We start from the raw sequence: 21,484 nt of genomic DNA on the forward strand, positions 1-21,484 counted from the left end.
CTGAAATTGTTGTTTCAGTTAATTAGGAATATTGTATCCTCCCAGAGGACCTCAGCACTGTCCTCTCATTAGAGAGACATGACTGGTGGTGGTTTAATTGGACAGTGACCACGCCTCAGGCAAAGGATGAGATTGAGAAGGGGAATCCTTCCTAGTAACCCCACTTGGTGTGGTAATTAGTAATAAGCAATACAATTCAAAGATTATTGCATTTTCCAAGCATTTATTCAGATCATGTATATGTATAGTAAAGTAATTGAGTTATATAAACACAGGATACTGAAAAGTTTTTCTGAAGAAACCCATATAAAGCATGAAAATTGTATATTCTTACAGCAAAATAACTTGCCCTCAATATCCTGGTCCTGTAATGAAGAATGTTTTGTGTGCTTGTACCAGTAACATCAAAATCCCAAATATAGCCTCATAAGGACAACATGCAATACTGTATTCATGGGGACCGTAGTCAAGTGAGAAAACGGATTTATGAAATTGATTGAACATCAAACATCCCTCATCAGGCTACAGCCTGGACCAGTTAAGCATCAAAAACTTTACCTCAACATTAATCCCCAGCATACCACCCTTCAAACCCCGTTATATCTTTCTGAGATGACTGTCCAATTAATATAGATGTTGCCGACAAGGTTTCATAAGGAAACGAGCTGTTGAGACTATCTAAACTAATTTAACTTTAGCCTCTTGACAACAGACAAGGGAAAGATGACTTGCATTCCCAACCCAGCTGAATGCAAACTTACATTCTAAAGAAGATTCTAAATTAGCTAGTGATGTCTGAAGGGTTTAGGTGAAACATACCAAATCAAAAGCTGTATCTTCAGTACAATTTACAACAAAAATACTAGATGGTAAGGAAAGAATTAGTGAGGCAGACATTGTTACTTCAGGCCTGTGGGTAGATAAGAGGCTGTCATTAAGTAAACTCAAAATTGCATTGCAGTTCCGACCATTCTCCAACCAATGTAATACATATATTCCATAATTCGATGGGATATTTAGTGCTCATATTGGTGTTGGTACTACCATCTGTTTAGTTTCTTTATCTCCATCGATGTCAGCTGATGTAACTCAGAGCACTAATACTTTTTTCAATTTCTGCTAGTTTGTTCAGGAGCTGGTTCACTTTGATCTCATTCAACTCCAAGCAGAGAAATTCTGATTCCTAAGATAGAAAAAAGAAAGACACTGAGTGATGATCATTATTAAATAAAAGGATTAAATATCAATCACTGGACATTTATTTGCTTTATTGCTTTCATCAATAGGGAAGCAACTATACTGGAATCACACAGACAAGATTTCAGATATGTGAAGTCATTCGTAAGAGCTGAGACTATTCAAATTTTACCTCCACAAATTTCAGTCAGGACAACTGGGTAATGATTGTAAATTGTGGACAATTTCTCTCAGAGGCTTGGAAGCTACTAAGGAAGATACAAGGAGGAGTTGGGCATTCACTCCATCAAACCTGCTCTGCCAAACAATACAATCATGGCTGATAACTATTCCAGTGCCTTGGTTTTTACATTATTATGCTGATAAACCTTCACATCAATGGCATTCAGAAGTTTGCCATCTCTATTTTAAAAAATAGCAGATGGTGGAATTTGAAATCAATAAAAGAAAATCAGTAATTAATGGTTCAAGATCAACGATGGCATGAGCCAACAATACCCTCATCCCAATGTACAAAACAGAGATACTGAATTCCAAAAATTCATAATTCTCTGTGTAAATAAAGTCTCCTTTAGTCAGTCCTAAATGGCCTCCCTGTAGTTTTAAATTGTGTCCCCTAGTTCTACACTCCCAAACTTGAGAAACCTCTTCGCCTGTCTATTCCTTAAGTTTCAATCAGATCACCTCTCATGCTTTAAAACTCTATGGAGTACAAGCCCAGCATGAACACATGAACAATTTCTTCAGGTACAATCTAAACAAGTTCCTATACAATTGAAGCAATCAATGGTTATGGAGAGAGATAGGTGCGCACAACAAGGTAGATTTTACAATTGGGGGAAGGGAAATTACGATGCTTAAGACAGGATTTGAGGAGCATACGTTGGGAGCATAGGCTGTCAGGGAAGGATGTGGTGGAAATGTGGAACTTTTTCAAGGAGCAAATACGACGTGTCCTTGATATGTATGTACCTATCAGGCAGGAAAGAAATGGTCGTGTGAGGGAGCCTTGGTTGACGAGGGAGGTTGAATGTCTAGTAAAGAGGAAGAAGGAGGCTTACATAAGGTTGAGGAAACAAGGTTCAGACAGAGCAGTGGAGGGATACAGGATAGCCAGAAGAGACCTGAAGAAAGGGATTAGGAGAGCTAAGAGAGGGCATGAAAAATCCTTGGCGGATAGGATCAAGGATAACCCCAAGGCATTTTATGCGTATGTGAGAAACCTGAGAATGACGAGAACGAGGGTAGGTCCGATCAAGGACAGTAGTGGGAGACTGTGTATTGAGTCGGAAGAGATAGGAGAGGTCTTGAACAAGTACTTCTCTTCAGTATTTACGAACGAGAGAGACCGTATTGTTGAAGAGGAGAGTGTGAAACGGACTGTTAAGCTAGAAGAGATACCTGTTAGGAAGGAAGATGTGTTGGACATTTTGAACAACTTGAGGATAGACAAGTCCCCCGGGCCTGACGGGATATATCCCAGGATTATGTGGGAAGCAAGAGAGGAAATTGCAGTACCATTGGCAATGATCTTCTCGTCTTCACTGGCAACGGGGGTGGTACCAGGGGACTGGAGAGTAGCGAATGTTGTGCCCCTGTTCAAAAAAGGGAATAGGGATAACCCCGGGAATTACAGGCCGGTTAGTCTTACTTCTGTGGTAGGCAAAGTAATGAAAAGGGTACTGAGGGATAGGATTTACGAGTATCTGGAAAGACACTGCTTGATTAGGGACAGCCAGCACGGATTTGTGAAGGGTAGGTCTTGCCTTACAAGTCTCATTGAATTCTTCGAGGAGGTGACCAAGCATGTGGATGAGGGTAGAGCAGTGGATGTAGTGTACATGGATTTTAGTAAGGCATTTGATAAGGTTCCCCATGGTAGGCTTATGCGGAAAGTCAGGAGGCATGGGATAGAGGGAAATTTGGCCCATTGGATAGAAACCTGACTAACCGGTCGAAGGCAGAGAGTGGTGGTAGATGGTAAATATTCAGCCTGGAGCCCAGTTACAAGTGGAGTTCCGCAGGGTTCAGTTCTGGGTCCTCTGCTGTTTGTAATTTTTATTAATGACTTAGATGAGGGAGTCGAAGGGTGGGTCAGTAAATTTGCAGATGATAGGACGATAGGTGGAGTTGTGGACAGTGAGGAGGGCTGTTGTCGGCTGCAGAGGGACTTAGATATGATGCAGAGCTGGGCTGAGGAGTGGCAGATGGAGTTCAACCCTGCCAAGTGTGAGGTTGTCCATTTTGGAAGAACAAATAAGAATGTGGAATACAGGGTTAATGGTAGGGTTCTTGGTCAGGTGGAGGAACAGAGGGATCTTGGGGTCTATGTACATAGATCTTTGAAGGTTGCCACTCAGGTGGATAGAGTTTGTAAGAAGGCCTATGGAGTATTATCGTTCATTAGCAGAGGGATTGAATTCAAGAGTCGTGAGGTGATGTTGCAGCTGTACAGGACTTTGGTTAGGCCACATTTGGAGTACTGTGTGCAGTTCTGGTCGCCTCACTTTAGGAAAGATGTGGAAGCTTTGGAGAGGGTGCAGAGAAGATTTACCAGGATGTTGCCTGGAATGGAGAGTAGGTCGTACGAGGATAGGTTGAGAGTTCTCGGCCTTTTCTCGTTGGAACGGCGAAGGATGAGGGGTGACTTGATAGAGGTTTATAAGATGATCAGAGGAATAGATAGAGTAGACAGTCAGAAACTTTTTCCCCGGGTACAACAGAGTGTTACAAGGGGACATAAATTTAAGGTGAAGGGTGGAAGGTGTAGGGGAGATGTCAGGGGTGGGTTCTTTACCCAGAGAGTGGTGGGGGCATGGAATGCGCTGCCCGTGGGAGAGGTAGAGTCAGAATCATTGGCGACCTTTAAGCGGCATTTGGATAGGTACATGGATGGGTGCTTAATCTAGGTTAGAAGTTCGGCACAACATCGTGGGCCGAAGGGCCTGTTCTGTGCTGTATTGTTCTATGTTCTATGTTCTATGTTCTATTATTCTTGCGCTCAAGTCTTCTTGCAATTAAGGCTAGCATTTCATTAATCTCCCGAACAGCTTGCTGCACCTAGTGCCTTCAGTGTCTTATCAACAAGGTCACCCAAGTCTCTTGGTACATCTACACTTTCCAACCTCTCACTATTTAAGAAATATTGTGCACACCTGTTCCTTGTACCAAAGGGGATAACCTTCCTTTTTTTTCCCCCACATTATATTCCATTTGCCATGTCCCTCCCCACTTAGTAAATCTGTCCAAATACACTTGAAGCAACTTGACATTCCCCTCGCAACACATTTACACCTAGCTTTATGTCACCTCTGAACTTGAAATTATTACATTTGATCTCTACATCCAAATCATTGATGTGTTGTGAATAGCTGGAGCCTGAGCATTGATCCTTGTGCTACTCCACAAGTCAGTCTGCCAACACGAGAACAGAATTCACTTATTCCACCTGGTTTTCCATTGGTTAGCCAATCCTTAATCTCTGCCATGAGATGACCTCCCTTCCCATGTCCTTTAATTTATTGACCAACCTCCCATAGTATACTTTTATCACAATGGATTTTTCATGCAATGCAGCTATTTTTAAAACAAAATTGCCACTTTCTAAAGGCTACTAAGTTTTCTTAAATAAAAGTGACAACAATAGAGTCAATTGATGCTTTCACCCAAGTAAACAGCAGGAGAGCCCACAGCAAGATGACAAATCTCCTGACACTGCTGTAGTGTAACAATCTCATCATTGCTGCAGACCTAAAACAAGCTGCAAGCAACACAGATTTATTCACACAGCGGTCACTAGAATAAATAGCGGAATGATTGAACAGGGATATTTTATAAAACACCCACACTCAATCAAAATCAGAGGTAAAATCTGTCTGAGCCAAAAGAAAACCCAGGATGAAAAATGTGAACAAATTAAACAAATACTATTTATTTTCCATAAATCAGTAGGACTCCTTATTTTACAGAACAGAGTGATCAGAGCACAATGTTCAGCACAGATTAAATAAACAAATTTGTACTCTTAAAGCTATTAGCTGCAAATCCTCCACACACACTAGTCAAGAAACCTAATTTAACAAGTTACATTTATATTGTACCTTTAACAGAGAAAAAAATCTCAAAAGGTGTTTGAATATATTAATAGAAGCTAAGCTAAAAAGTTATATTTTGACATGTTTGGTTAAAGAGTTGGCCTGAGGCAAGTTTTAAGGGGGAGGGAGTGTGGTGAAGGAAAGATTTGGGGAGGGAATTCCACAGCATAGAGCTGAAGTCAATACAGCTGTTGAGGCTGAAGTAACAGGAGGAGAACTGGAGGATCAGACAGTTTGGAAAAGGGTTCCATGAGGGTGAGGGGTGAAGCCAGTAAGAGTATGAGAGTAGGAGCGATGGGTGAGGAAGACATAGCATGAGAGATTGTTGAGAATTGTAGCAGAATTGTATTTTAGCTAGGATTTCAATTACAGGATGTTCCCAAACATCTCAACATTTATATACTTAAGATTCCAAAATGTTTTTTCCTGAAATTTCACACAACAGGATAAACTTCCCCTTTGAGAAGATACACAGAATATTCAGTGAAATTTACTTAATAAACCTTTTACTCTATTAGAATGCATGATATTCAAGGACTAAACATTTTTATCTTTAACACCTGTTATAGGGATAATGCTCGAAGCTGTTATTAAAGAAGTTAGAGCTGGGCACTTGGATAAGATCAAGGTAATCAGCCAGAGTCAATGTGGTTTTTTTGGAAGCAAAATCATGTCTGACCAATCTGTTGGAGATCTTCGAAGAGGTAACATGTTGTTGATAAAGGCTTGATGGGCTGTATCTCTATTTCCAAAAAGCATTCGATAAAGGTACCAGGTCAAAGGTTACTGTGGGAAAATAAAAGCTTTTGGTTTAAGGGGTAGAAGACTGACTGGCTAACAGGAAGCTGCCATTAGACACAAATGTGTCTTTTTTCCGGTTGCAAGTTGTGTGCCACAGGGATCTGTGCTGGAACCTCAATTATTTACAATTTTACAGAAGTATGATTGAGATAAAGGGCCTGACAGTATGGTTGCTACATCTATTGATGACAGAGAGGCATGTAGGAAAGTGAGTTGAGAAAAGGACACGAGGTTACAAAAATATATAAATATATAAAAAAAGATGTAGCAAATCACATACAATATGGGAAAAGGTGAAATTATCCATTTTGGCAGAAGGAATAAAAGCAGCACACTATCTAAATGCTGAGAGATTTCAGAGCTCTGAGGTGCACAAAAGCACAGACAGTATGCAGGTACAGCAAGTAATTAGAAAAGCTGACAGAAGGCTTTTGGGTTTTTGTTAGAGGAGCTGAACTTGGGAGGTTATCCTTCTGGGATACAGAGCACTGGTGAGACCACATCTGGAGTATTGTGCACCATATTGGTCATGTTGTTTAAGGAAGGATGCAAATGTGTTGGAGGAAGGTTTACCAGAGTAACTCTTGGAATGGACAGGTTGTCTTATGAGGAAAGATTGGGCAGGCTAGGCCTGTATTCACTGGGTTCTGGGGAAGTCAATCACTGAAATGTTAACTGATTTCTTTCCACAAATGCTGCCAGACCTGCTGAGCTTTTCCAGCGATCTTTGAATTTGTGTTCACTGGAATTCAGAAGACTAACTGGTTGAAACATACAAAATCATGAAGGGTCTTGGCAGGATGATTGAAAAGGTATTTCTGCATGAGGAAGAATCTAGAACCAGGGATCATTTGAAGATCATGAGTCACCTTTTTAAAACGGAGAGAAAACATCTTTTCATGAAGTGTTCTTACCAGTGGACAGCAAAAACAAACTTCATTTACAACGTCAGTAATATCTTCTTTCTTAGTGCTGTCAATACTTTTATTGCAGCATGCAAAAAAGAATGTCTATCCAGTCGAGACTATTCATTTTCTTGCTCAGTCGTATGTGTTTATGATTCAAGGTAATAGAATGCAGCAGCCTTCCAACTATAAAAGTGATGGACTGACAGCAAACATTTCCGATGGGAACGACGTCACATGGAGAACTTCTATTAATAGTTGAAAAGGCCAGTTATTGAAAGGCGGCTTCTCCAACTTCTATCACACATGAAACTGCTCTTGACAAACGCTGCAGTCCCTGGTCTTCATTGTGGGTCAGTCGCCCCATAGGAAGCACCTGTCATTCATTAGTGACTCCAGGTGAATCGTACATGCTGGCACTTGCAAGCATTCTTGAAGCAGTTTTGAATGTCCTATAGAGTGGTACCAGTAAACTCAACACACTAAGTCCTTGGGAATGGGACCATTTTTCATCCCTCATGCCAAGGAAGTAATCTCTCTTTGCAGAACACCAACAGAGGGTGCTGCCTCTGACAAGATACTGCTTTTCTGCTGTCAGAATATAACTATCAGAATATTCTCTTAATACACTGTCGACAGCAAAGATGGAAAAAAAACATTTATTCCCCTGGCAGCTGAAAGTCATACATGCTTCTCAGCCGTACAGCCAGGTGCTGAAAACACAAGCCAAACAAACATTAGCTTGATCACATACATCAGTTTGATGCTATTCCATGTGATAACCTGTGATATAATACTGTAGAACACAACTGCTATCTACAACACGGGCACACCTTGCTTTAGAGACCATTTGGATTGAATAGCCTGTTCTCGTGCTATTGATTTTGCATAAAATCACTAACAAATAAAATAATTAAAGAGATGAAAACGAGTAAACTTCACATTTGGACTGAAATGGAGGCATCCTTTTGGTTCCAGTCTGTTTTTGTAATTAAAATAATTACAAAAACATTACAACCAAGTAGAGTTGCAGGTAGGAGTGAAGAAAGGTGTTTGCTATGTTTTCTTTTATTGGTCAGAGTATTGAGTATAGGAATTGGGAAGTCATGTGGCAGCTGTACAGGACATTGGTGAGACCACTGTTAGAATATTGCATGCAATTCTGGTCTCCCTCCGACAGGAAGGATGTTGTGAAACTTGAAAGGGTTCAGAAAAGATCTACAACGATGTTGCCAGGGTTGGAGGATTTGAGCTATAGGGAGAGGCTGAATAGGCTGGGGCTGCTTTCCCTAGAGTGTCGGAGGCTGAGGGGTGACCTTATAGACTTTCATAAAATCATGAGGGCATGGATAGAGTTAATAGACAAAATCTTTTCCCTGGGGTGGGGGAGTCCAGTACTAGAGGGCAAAGGTTTAAGGGGAGAGGGAAAAGATAATAAAAGGAACATGAGGAGCAATTTTTTCTCGCACACAGCATGATGAGTGTATGGAATGAGCTGCCAAAGGAAGTGGTGGAGGTTGGTACAACTGCAACATTTAAAAGGCATCTGGATGGGTATACAAATAGGAAGGATTTGAAGTGAAATGGGCCAAGAGCTGGCAAACAGGACTAGATTAAGTAAGGATATCTGGTCGGCATGGGTGTGTTGGACCAAAGGGTTTGTTTCTGTGCTGTACCTCTCTCGGACTCTATTCTACGGCTCTAAAAAACAATCTGAGAATGTTGCTTCAAGTTCTTCATGCAAAACAATATCAAATCAAACCAGAAATTTTCACTTTGCTCATGGCTGTAATTACTCCCTTAGGTGAAGGGATGAGAGACAAAGCATCTCCTTCAATGAGGTTATGCAGTTCTTGGCTTTCCTTCCCCCAGAAAAGGTTATAACAACACGCTCTAAAAGGTCTGGAGTTGTAGGGTTTTTAGGGCTAATTTGATAATAGCTAACAGAGACTGCCTCAGGCAGAAGGCTTTCATGGACAATGAAAGGAGATTGGCCAGTTCTCCCAGCTCAGCTTTTCTGTTTGCTTTTAAAGTAGTCGTGTGAAGAAAGGCAGATGGACCTAAAGAAGCAAGTTCAGGCTGGTACTCTCTCGCTCTGACTTCTACCCTGTAGGAGCTTGTGTTTGATTTTATCTTTTGTGCCAAGGGGTATTTATGGGGATTGTTGGAAGTATTTGGAACAGCATAATTAATTGGGATAGTCTGTTGGGTTTCCAGATAGGATAAGTTATTTGATATTTGGCTTTCTGTTGTTTGTGTTTCATTTAGTAATCTTGTAAATAAATTATGTTTTGTTTAAAATGATAAAAAAAGAAAAGCTGAGCAGGGAGAACTGGCCACTCCCCCTTTCATTGCTCCCATGTTTTATGTAAAAAAAAACTTAAAGCCTTCTGCCTAAGACAGTCTGTTAGCTATTATCAAGTTGGCCCTAAAACCCTTCACCTCCAGACTTTTCAGACACTGTGTAATTCATGACCTCTCTGAAAAGAGCCAAGGACTGCATAACCTTAGAAAAGGAGTGGCTTCATCACAGATGGAAGGCATGGTTGCCAAATTTGCTGGAGACATAGGGATAGGTTGGAAATTAAGTCACAAAGAAGACACAAGGTGGTTACAAAAAAAAAGTGAGGGCAAAAGTGCGGTAAAGGAATAAAGTGTTGATTCATTTCTGCACTTTTGAAAAAAACAACTTTGTTCAAATGGCTTAGAAACTTTTAATAACTTGCACAATAGTCATGTTGTTTGAGTTACATTGCAAGACTAGGAAGAAAACTAATATGACAATTAGCACCATTACTGACACTGATGGAGGATGGGACTAATGTTATTATAATTTGGTCATCTCCCACATCATGGTGACTGAAAATACAACTGCCTCTGTGATTTGGTTCTAGTTATATAGTCAAATTCATACAGCACGGAAACAGACCCTTCAGTCCAACTTGCCCATGCCAACAAAGTTTCCCAAACTAAACAAGTCCTATTTGCCTGCGTTTGGCCCATCTCTCTAAACCAGTCCTGTCCATGTATCTGTCCAAATGTCTATTAAATGTTGTAACTGAACCTGCCACCAGGCATTCAGGGTTCAGGCTGTGGGTGGTCAAATTACATGTTTGACTGTTAGCCAGGAAATACAGGTCAAAAACAAAGGAAATACTCAACTGGTCCAGCAGCGACAGTCAAAGATCCCTTCCTTTGGACTACTGTGAAATTCATAGGCTGATGAACCGATCACTGATTCTGCAAACTTTGCCGGCACTGTTGAGTATTTACAGAAGCTTTTGCTTTTGTTTTGAGATTTCAACTCCCTTGGTATTTTATCTGTGCTTACATTAAGCAGGTTAATTGTTTTGGATGTAGGTGTGCTCGCTGAGCTGGAAGGTTAGTTTGCTCAGTGAGCAAATCTACATCCAGAACCTCAACCTGAGCTGTAAACCTTCTCAAAACTCACTAGTTTAATTCTTTATTGGTGGGTTCAACAATTCTGCATAAAAGCCACACTGTAATTTCACTTTAAGGTCCACGTTCCCAATACAAAACTACAAAACTATAACACTAAATTCGGATGGACTCTCCTCTACAGACAGAAACACCTACTGCAAGCAGAACTTGTCACAAATATGATTTTGGTTTCTATTCATGGAATTTAGCCAATGTTTCAGGAAGACCGATCTTTTCCGAGAAGCTAATCAAAACTCAATGCTATCCAGCAGTGGTTGAGAGAAGAATAAACAGCTAACAATAATGGGAATCATCAACCTTTCAGATTGTTGCTTTAGCCAGGGATGCTGTTACACTTTAAATAGTGTTTTTATTAAATAATAAGGAGTCTTGTTATGTATGTGCCCTCATTGAGCAAAAGCTCTTGAATAATAATTGCAATAGTGAAGTAAATTTACATAATCAGCCTACACTGCATGATGATCCCACAATGCCTGGGTAAAAAGTTTAGGATTTGTGTCTTAAGACTCAAAATATCCTTTACAAAGGAGATATTTGTAAACTGCATGGGGCTTTTATATCAAATCAGGGAAATGAACACATTTTCATTCACATTTGAATTGTGAAATGTTGGCTTCAGTGTACAGTAGACAGTGAGATATGCACGAGCAGTACATGAATAAATATACAGCACCTGTGACCTTTTACCTGGTGTACAAATTTCTGTCATTAATCCAGGAGTGAGGCAAAGGGAGTCTTATCTTTATTGCTAGGTGAAATATTTGATTTTGGCAGGTCACCAATTAAATAGGTTTGTTAGAAGCTGAGAAAACATTCATCAGGGTCAGAACAGATGTAGCTACACTTTGGCTTGGGATTTGAATATATGGTCACATGAATAAGAAGTGAATGATTTATTATCTATGATATTATGTTACATAAGCGAAGTATTATAACTGCTATGGCAATGTGACAAGTTCGAAAGAGTATCATTTGTCTCTTGCACTTCTGAATCAAGAATAATACAGGACAGGAAAAAGCCATTCAGCCCATTATGCCTGTGCCTCATTTGAGCTGATCAGCACTCCTCTGATCTTGCCCTATCACCCAATACTTGTCACCTCCTTAAAGTAGTTATCCAAATCTCTTTTGAAAGCTACAATTTAATTTAATGCTCTTCCAGATTTGTGCATTCCATATCTAAACAACTCACTGGCGACATGAGTTCTGAAGGAAACATATTGGACTTAGCCCTGTTTCTCTCTCCACAGACCTGCTTTTGTTCTGAATTTAGTGTGCAATTTTATTTCTCACATTGTCAAATAACCAGAGGCAATCATTTTGAAGTCCTGTTCCAGTGACCAATCCATTTGCTAGTAGAAACTGTTACTTAGGACTCACGCTATCAAGACACTTGCTAGTTTTAAACACCTCTATCCAATCTGAAGAAAAACATGTTATGGATAGATTCCTGGGATGAGAAGGCTAACATTTGACAAAGGACTGAGTGAATTGGTCTATAATGTATTGAGTTTAGGGGAATGAGAAGTGATCTTATTGAAACATTCAAGACTGAAGGGGCTTGACAGGCCACGCAGAGGTCGAGGAAATCTCGGTTACAGGATCACATTCAGGAAAAAGACTTGGATCATTCAGTGAGATAAGGAGAATTTTGTTTACTTGAGGGTTATGAATCTTTGAAATTCTGCATCCCAGATGATTATGACACTCGATCCTTGAATATATTCAAGTTACAACAGACAAGTCTGGCCTCTCAGGGATTTAAGGGATAAATTCAGTGCACACTGAAGTGGAGGCTGCAATAAAAGGTTTGAGAACATGATGATACAGATTTAAGGCAATTTCTAAACAAAAAAAGAGGCAAGGAGAAACAGAGTGATTGGGTTCCAGGAACACAGAAACAAGAAAAGGCCAACCTTTGAACCTGTTCCACGATTTAATGAGATCATGGCTGATCTGTGGCCTAACTACATATACCTGCCTTTGGCCCAAGTCCCTTAATCCCTTTACTTCATTTGTATCACCCAGATTTAAAGGTAACAACCGATCGAGGATCAATTGCTGTTTGTGGAAGAGAGTTCGAAACATCTGTCACCCTTTGTGTGTAGAAGTACTTCATAACATGTCTCCTGAATGGTCTGGCCCTAATTCTCAGATTATGCCCCCAGTCCTAGAATCTCCGATGAGTCGGAATAATTGATCTTTACCACGTTTCCTGTTAATATCTGGAAGACTGCTATCAGATCACCCCATAACCTCGAAATCAGAGGGAAAATCATCCGAATTTGTCCTAATCTCTCCTCAGAATGTAAATCCAGGTGTAATTCTTATAAACCTCACACTGTACTCCCTCCAAGACCTATATGTCCTTCCTAAGGTGTGGTGCCCAGATCTTCTCTCAGTAAACCAAGCTGGGTCTTACCAGGGTTTTATGATGGGACAGCAAAACTTCTGCATCCTTATACTCCATCCTCTAGATATAAAAGGCAGTATTCTGCCAGCTTTCCTGTTTAGTTTCTGCACCTTTCATAGCACTTCAAAGTTTACACATCTGAACCCAAAGTATCTGTCTTTGGGCATCCACTTTATTTAACTTCATAACATCTAGGGTTAACCTGATCTACCCTTTTGCAGTCCTAAAAAGGATAAGCCCACACTTACATACACTAAAATCCATCTGCCACATTTTTGCTGATTCACCTAGTCTAATATCCTTTGCAACTCGATGCTATGTATACCGTCTATAATCCTGCCTATCTTGGGCATCAGCAAATTTGGCTACATGACATTTTAAATTTGCTGATGGAATACACTTTCATAAAAGCTACCTGTGTCACATTCCAATGGAGGGAATTGGAATATATGGAAAGGAAGAATATGCACCGGGAAATAGCAAGGTGGGGATGAGAGTAGCACGAGTCAAAACGCTTCTTCATGAAGTATGATGAGCCAATTGCCTCCTTCTGTGCTATAACAATTCTATGAACTAGTGCTGACAAATGGGTTACAAATCACGAATTGGATTAGAGTATTTACTCCAATTTACTATTTGATGAAGTATCCCGAACAATTTTTTTTTGGGTTTGGATACTGTTTTTAGGAAAGTCCACAAGATCCAGAATTGCTTTATTCATTACCAGGGAAGTGAACACTTTGGTTTGCGATCTTTATAGCTGTTGAGCCAAAAATATGTTAATACAGATTCTGTACTGTTGTACTCACCTGATGACTTAGATTATATCCCTATTACCACACTATTCTATATCCAGCAATTGTGAACATTTCCAGCTCGGTATCCATGATTTTACAGAGAACTATTATCATAGTTTGGGATGCCGAGGTAAAAGATGTGACAATAGAGCCATTTAAATAGAAAATTTTAAAACCTCTTACTGACAGATTATATTTCAAATAGTTCGTTTATGACACAAACTGAAGTATTGCTGAAACAAAAACTGTCAAAGTATCTCATCTTACATTCAGCAGTACAATTTGCACAATGACAATTAACTGGAGTCTCCTTACCAACCCAATCAGTACTCTTCTCTCATGGTTGGATTTCCCTTGGGATTGATATTCTTACGAATTGCCTGATGACAGCAAGATGAAAACCTTTAACAAAATGTGTCTTTTTGTACCAATATTCAAAAATATATCTTTTTTGTCCACATCTGACAGATCAGCAGTTTTCAATTCAATCTAAGTATTGTTCAGCAGTCAGCTCCAATTGATATCTGCATTTCAGAACTGGGCTGTAAAGTGAATGCTGCTTGTATTTTAAGATTATAAACTGGATTTTACAAGCCCTAAAAGCGAAAGCGGAGAGTCAAGAAGGGCTTTAAAATGGCAAGGGAAGGATTAGGACATCATCTAAAATAATCAGAACCCCAAACCATGCAGCCCCCTATCCCCAGCCTTCACAGCAAACAAACTGACCAGTAACTGAAGCAGATTCCAGAGGGTAATCACCTGATCACAACTCAGTCATTTCTAAACGACAACATTTGTATACTAGAATGCTCATATAGTTAGACTTGAATCATGTACTCTTGTCTGACAAACTGGAATTCCTTAAAGGCACTTTCGCTGGTCTAGCAAAAACAGTCAGTTAGTAACCATGCAGTGTGAATAGTGAATTTAAAAGAGTGGGAATCAGTTCAAAGCTGATGTCGTAAAATTAGAAAGCAAATCAAAAATAACCTTAACAATAGAAATCATAGAATTGCACAATAGAGTGAGTATCCAAAATTACACATGTTTAACAGGAACAAAACCAAGTGTCATTTTAGGGAGGAAATGGAAAGCATCTAATGCAAATATTTGAAATGATCAGCACTTCAAGGAGGTGAAGCAAGTGTTAATGTAAATGTGAGTAACTGAAAACAAGTGACACATAAGATGGAGTAATACACACATGCAAACAACTGTTTCAGATGTCTGCAAAGCAAAACTGCATCCTATGTTATTTCTAGATTCCTTGGTCTTGTCATTATTTATTGTCATGTCTCTTAGCAGACAATATATTTATCCTTCCTCCCCTACAATTTGAGTTTCACCATTGTGTGTACTAAGTCCAGTCATTGTTTTTATAGTTTCCACTCTTCTTGCAGTCCCATCTATGTCACTACCAAAGTTTATCAGTCACAAAATTGCAAATCATGTTCTCCAACTGAGCATTTAATTTACGGCATTTTCTGACCTTCTCCCGATAACCCTGCACATTCTTCCTTTTCAATTAACAGTCTAGCTCACTTTTGCACGTTTCATTAAATCTATCGCCAAAACACACAGAGGCACTATTTTTGCCAATTACAAAAAGTGAATGTACTCTTGTTCTTCTTGAACCTTCACAAATAGAATCAATTTCTCCACATTTACTGTTTGAACCCCTCAACGTTGAATACCTGAATTAAATGTCTTCAATCTTCACTTCTGAAGAAAACTGTCATGATCTCTCCAATCTGTCTTGATCGATGAAGTTTCTCATTCATTCTATCATTCTCATTAGTCTCCTCTGCACACACTCTCTGTAGTCTTCACAACCTTCCTCAAGTATGGCATTCAGAATTAGACAATACTCCACCCTCAGACAATCTAATGCTTTATAAAAGTTCAAAATACCCTCCTTGATCTTTTATTCCATGCCTCAATTATTAAGACCAAGGATGCAGTATGTTTTATTAACAACTCCCTCAATTTAAACTATCACCTGTAATGACTTCTGCACACATACCCCCCCCCCCCAGATCCTTTTGCTCCTGCATCCCCTTTGAAGTTTCACCTCTTATTTATACTGTCTCTCCATGTTCTTCTTAGCAAATTTAAACAAATCACCACTTTTCGATGCAGAGAACTTCACTTGCAATCTGTTTGCTCATTCGGCCAACTTGTCTTTACCCTTTTGAAATCCGACACTAGTTAAGAAACACTTTTTCCAACCTGCATCCCTCCTCTTCACCCATCAACTCCTTGACTCATCACAAGCAATTTTTCACCTCTGACTAAGTCTTGTGTTCTGGATTCCCAACAGATCTGAGATGTCAGCACTTCACCTAGTCCTGCTGTGGCAAGACAATTGATGTTCATATTTAAGATTGAGGTCAGGATTATCAATCTCCCATTACTATAGGCAAATGAAAAGACAGACTTTCAAATTAACAAACAATGAAATTCACAACTGATTTTGGAGGAACTGTTGGGCGAAGTTCACAGCACAGAAGCAGATAGGTGTATTGTTTTAAGGGTGTCCAACAGAAAATCTGCAGTAGTGAGTAGAGTGGGTTTTTTTCTTGATTATAGGCTTTTCAAGATATATTTTAAGTTTAATCAAGAGGCATAAGTCATAATTAGTAATTTAACCTGGGGCAGTGTTTGCAGCGGAATAAGACGGTGTTATTTTCTGGGTCGGTAGATTGTGAAGAAGCAAAATGGTCTTTAGTAGTGATATGCGCTTCTTGTTAGATGTGGGAGTTTAACGAGAGTTTAAGGGTTACTGCAGATTATATCTGCCATAAATGCTGTTGGTTGTGAATCTTAGCAGATCAAATGGATCGGTTGGAGAGACAGTTAGAAGCGAAGAGGAATTTGCAACAGCAACAGTGTGTGATGGATAGCTTTTATAGGAAACGGAGCAAGTCTCAGATACAGTCACATAGATGGGTTAACTCCAGGAAAGGTAAGAGAGGTAGGCAGCTAGTGCAGGAGTCTTTTGAGGCTATATCCATTTCAAACAGGTATGCTGTTTTGGAAAATGTACGAGGTGACGGAGTCTCAGAGGAACATAGCATGAACAGCCAAGTTTCTCGTACTGAGACTGGTTCTAATGCAACGAGGGGTACGTTGGGTTACAAGAGATCAATCTTGTTAGGGGATTCTCCAGTCCGAGGTACAGACAGGCATTTCTGTGGCCAGCAACGAAAAAGCAGAATGGTGTGTTGCTTCCCTGGTGTCAGGATCAAGGATGTCTCAGAGAGGGTGCAGAATGTTCTCACGGGGGAGAGGGGCCAGCAAGAGGTCATTGTCCACATTGGAACCAACAACATAGGAAAGGAAAAGGTTGAGACTCTGAAGGGAGATTGCAGAGAATTTGGCAGGAATTTAAAAAGAAGGTCCTCGAGAGTAGTAATATCTGGGTTATTCCCGGTGCTACGAGCTAGTGAGGGCAGGAATAGGAGGATAGAGCAGATGAATGCATGGCTGAGGAGCTGGTGTATAGGAGAAGGATTCACATTTTTGGATCATTGGAATCTCTTTTGGGGTAGAAGTGACCTGTACAAGAAGGACAGATTGCACCTAAATTGGAAGGGGACTAATATACTGGCAGGAAAATTTGCTCGAACTGCTTGGGAGGATTTAAACTAGTAAGGTGGGGGGGGGGGGGGGGGGGGGGGGGGGGGTGGCGTGGGTCCAAGGGAGATAGTCAGGAAAGAGGTCAATCTGAGACTGATACAGTTGAGAACAGAAGTGAGTAAAACAGTCAGGGCAGGCAGAGACAAGGTAGGATTAATAAATTAAACTACATTTATTTCAATGCAAGGGGCCTAACAGGGAATGCAGATTAACTCAGGGCATGGTTAGGAACATGGGACTGGGATATCATAGCAATTACAGGAACATGGCTCACGGATGGGCAGGACTCGCAGATTAATGTTCCAGGATACAAATGCTACACGAAGGATAGAAAGGGGGGCAAAAGAGGAGGGGGAGTGGCATTTTTGATAAGGGATAGCATTACAGCTGTGCTAAGGGAGGATATTCCCATTAATACATCCAGTGAAGTTATTTGGATGGAACTGAGAAATAAGAGAGGGATGATCACCTTATTGGGATTGTATTATAGACCCCCGAATAGTCAGAGGGAAATTGAGAAACAAATTTGTAAGGAGATCTCAGCTATCTGTAAGAATAATAGCGTAGTTATGGTAGGGGATTTTAACTTGCCAAGCATAGACTAGGGCTGCCATAGTGTTAAGGGTTTAGATGGAGAGGAATTTGTTCAGTGCATACAAGAAACTTTTCTGATTCAGTATGTGGATGTACCTAGTACAGAAGGTGCAAAACTTGATTTACTCTCGGGAAATAAGGCAGGGCAGATGATTGAGATGTCACTGGGGGAGCACTTTGGGGCTAGCGACCATAATTCTATTAGATTTAAAATAGTGATGGAAAAGGATAGACCAGATCTAAAAGTTGAAGTTCTAAATTGGAGAAAGGCCAATTTTGACGGGATTAAGCAAGAACTTTTGAAAGCTGATTGGGGGCACATGTTCGCAGGTAAAGGGACGGCTGGTAAACGGGAAGCCTTCAGAAATGAGATAACGAGAATCCAGAGAAAGTATATTCCTATTAGGGTGAAAGGAAAGGCTGGTAGGTATAGGGAATGCTGGATGACTGATGAAATTGAGGGTTTGGTTAAGAAAAAGAAGGAAGCATATGTAAGATATAGACAGGATAGATCGAGTGAATCCTGAGAAGAGTATAAAGGCAGTAGGAGGGCAAAAAGGGGACACGAGACAGCTTTAGCAAATAGAATTAAGGAGAAGCCAAAGGGTTTTTACAAATATGTTAAGGACAAAAGCGTAACTAGGGAGTAAATAGGGCCCCTCAAAGATCAGCAAGGCAGCCTTTGTGTGGAGCCGCAGATAATGGGAGAGGTAGAAAACAAGTATTTTTCATCAGTATTTACTGTGGAAAAGGATATGGAAGATATAGACTGGAGGGAAACAGATGGTGACACCTTGCAAAATGTCCAAATTACAGAAGAGGAAGTGTTGGATGTCTTGAAACGCATAAAGGTGCATAAATCCCCAGGACCTGATCAGGTCTACCCTCGAACTCTGTGGGAAGCTAGAGAAGTGATTGCTGGGCCTCTTGCTGAGATATTCGTATCATCGATAGTCACAGATAAGGTGCCGAAAGACTGGAGGTTGGCTAACATTTAAGAAGGGTGGTAAGGATAAGCCATGGAACTATAGGCCAGTGAGCCTGATGTCAGTGGTGGGCAAGTTTTTTTAAAGTTTTTTTTAGATTACTTACAGTGTGGAAACAGGCCCTTCAGCCCAACAAGTCCACACCGATCCTCTGAAGAGCAACGCACCCAGACCCATTCCCCTACATTTACCCCCTTCACCTAAAACTACAGGCTATATTTAGCATGGCCCATTCACCTAACCAACACATTTTTTTTTGGACTGTGGGAGGAAACCAGAACACCCGGAGGAAACCCACACAGACACGGGGAGAATGTGCAAACTCCACACAGTGAGTTGCCCGAGGCAGGAATGGAACCCAGGTCTCTGGCACTGAGAGGCAGCAGTGCTAACCACTGTGCCACCGTGCCGCCCATTTTGTTGGAGGGAATCCTGAGGGACAGGATGTACATGTATTTGGAAAGGCAAGGACTGATCAGAGATAGTCAACATGGCTTTGTGCGTGGGAAATCATGTCTCACAAACTTGATTGAGTTTTTTGAAGAAGTAACAAAGAAGATTGATGAGGGCAGAGCAGTAGATGTGATCTATATGGACTTCAGTAAGGCGTTCGACAAGGTTCCCCATGGAAGGCTGGTTAGCAAGATTAGATCTCACGGAATAAAGCCAGAACTAGCCATTTGGATACAGAACTGGCTCAAAGGTAGAAGACAGAGGGCAGTGGTGGAGGGTTGTTTTTCAGACTAGAGGCCTGCGACCAGTGGAGTGCCACAAGGATCGGTGCTGGGTCATCTACTTTTTGTCATTTACTTAAATGATTTGGATGCGAGCATAAGAGGTACAGTTAGTAAGTTTGCAGATGAGGCCAAAATTGGAGGTGTAGTGGACAGCGAAGAGGGTTACCTCAGATTACAATGGGATCTTGACCAGATGGGCCAATGGCCTGAGAAGTGGCAGATGGAGTTTAATTCAGATAAATGCGAGGTGCTACATTTTGGGAAAGCAAATCTTAGCAGGACTTATACACTTAATGGTAAGGTCCTAGGGAGTGTTGCTGAACAAAGAGATCTTGGACTGCAGGTTCATAGCTCCTTAAAAATTGAGTCGCAGGTAGATAGGATAGTGAAGAAGGCGTTTGGTGCTTTCTTTTATTGGTCAGATTATTGAGTACAGGACATTGGTTAGGCCACTGTTGGAATACTGCATGCAATTCTGGTCTCCTTCCTATCAGAAAGATGTTGTGAAACTTGAAAGGGTTCAGAAAAGATTTACAAGGATGTTGCCAGGGTTGGAGGACTTGAGCTATGGGGAGTGGCTGAACAGGCTGGGGCTGTTTTCCCTGGAGCGTCAGAGGCTGAGGGGAGACCTTACAGAGGTTTACAAAATTATGAGGGGCATGGATAAGATAAATAGACAAAGTCTTTTCCCTGAGGTCGGGGTGTACAGAACTAGAGGGCATTGGCTTCGGGTGAGTGGGGAAAGATATAAAAGAGACCTAAGGGGCAACCTTTTCACACAGAGGGTGGTACATGTATGGAATGAGCTGCCAGAGGAAATGGTGGAGTAAGGTACAATTGCAATATTTAAAAGGCATCTGGATGGGTACATGAATAGGAAGGGTTTGGAGAGATATGGGCCGGGTGCTGGCAGGTTGGGATATCTGGTCAGCATGGCCGGGTTGGACTGAAAGGTCTGTTTCCATGCTATACATCTCTATGACTCTAAAAAAGGTTCTGCAAAGTAAAAACCCTGCATATGTGGGAAATTTGGAATAAAACCCACAAAATACAAGCAAAGAAAAACATTTAAATTTCAGGTTTATGATCTTAAATGAAAATATTGACCTCATTTCAGAATTGTTTTATTTAGAAGACTTAAAAGGTGATTAGATTAGATCAGATTACTTACAGTGTGGAAACAGGCCCTTTTGCCCAACAAGTCCACACTGACCCTCCGAATAGCAACCCACCCAGACCCATTCCCCTACACCTAACACTACAGGCAATTTAGAATGGCCAATTCACCTAACCTGCACATGTTTGGACTGTGGGAAGAAACTGGAGCACCCGGAGGAAACCCACGCAGACACGGGGAGAATGTGCAAACTTGACACAGACAGTTGCCTGAGACGGGAATTGAACTCTAGTGCTGTAAGGCATGTGATTGTGTATATACAAAATATATATTCAAGTGTCTATCATTGTTATTTTCATTATAAGCATCTAAACAGCTCGACATAGATGCATTGCAATTAAGTTTAACCAAAATGACAAATCCCTTCATATGTACAAGTGTACGAAAAAGTAAGGAAGGTTTCGATTCTTGTGACCTCGACGCTTACTGGTGTAATTTCCAGCACGTGAAAGTGACAACACAGAATGCAGCGTGTAGAGTTTTCCAGTCCTGCATAAATAAGCAGCACCTCAGAATCTACATCACTACTGCCCATTAAAATTAATATCACAGTAGTCATTACTTTTGAAATGAGATCACGCTGTTAATTTATACCACATCAAGAAAGCAGCTCACCACACCTTCCAAAGTGCAACTGTGGATGGCCAGTAAATGGTGGCTCAGTCAGCAATGTTCATATCCA

The 21,484-nt window shown here is 40.7% G+C and overlaps 1 protein-coding gene across 2 annotated transcripts in view; it reads right to left on the minus strand.

The window, feature by feature from the left end:
- Positions 1-203: 203 nt before the first annotated feature.
- Positions 204-21,484, minus strand: part of commd1 (copper metabolism (Murr1) domain containing 1) — a 122,801-nt gene continuing 101,520 nt past the window's right edge. For both annotated transcript variants that reach the window (XM_072581611.1, XM_072581610.1), the window contains exon 3: positions 204-1,183. In XM_072581611.1, coding sequence (XP_072437712.1) covers positions 1,152-1,183 — 32 coding nt within the window. In that variant the 3' untranslated portion in view covers positions 204-1,151. The remainder of the gene's footprint in view (positions 1,184-21,484) is intronic.

This window comes from Chiloscyllium punctatum, chromosome 11, assembly GCF_047496795.1.
Source record: "Chiloscyllium punctatum isolate Juve2018m chromosome 11, sChiPun1.3, whole genome shotgun sequence".
Taxonomy (NCBI): Eukaryota; Metazoa; Chordata; class Chondrichthyes; order Orectolobiformes; family Hemiscylliidae; genus Chiloscyllium; species Chiloscyllium punctatum.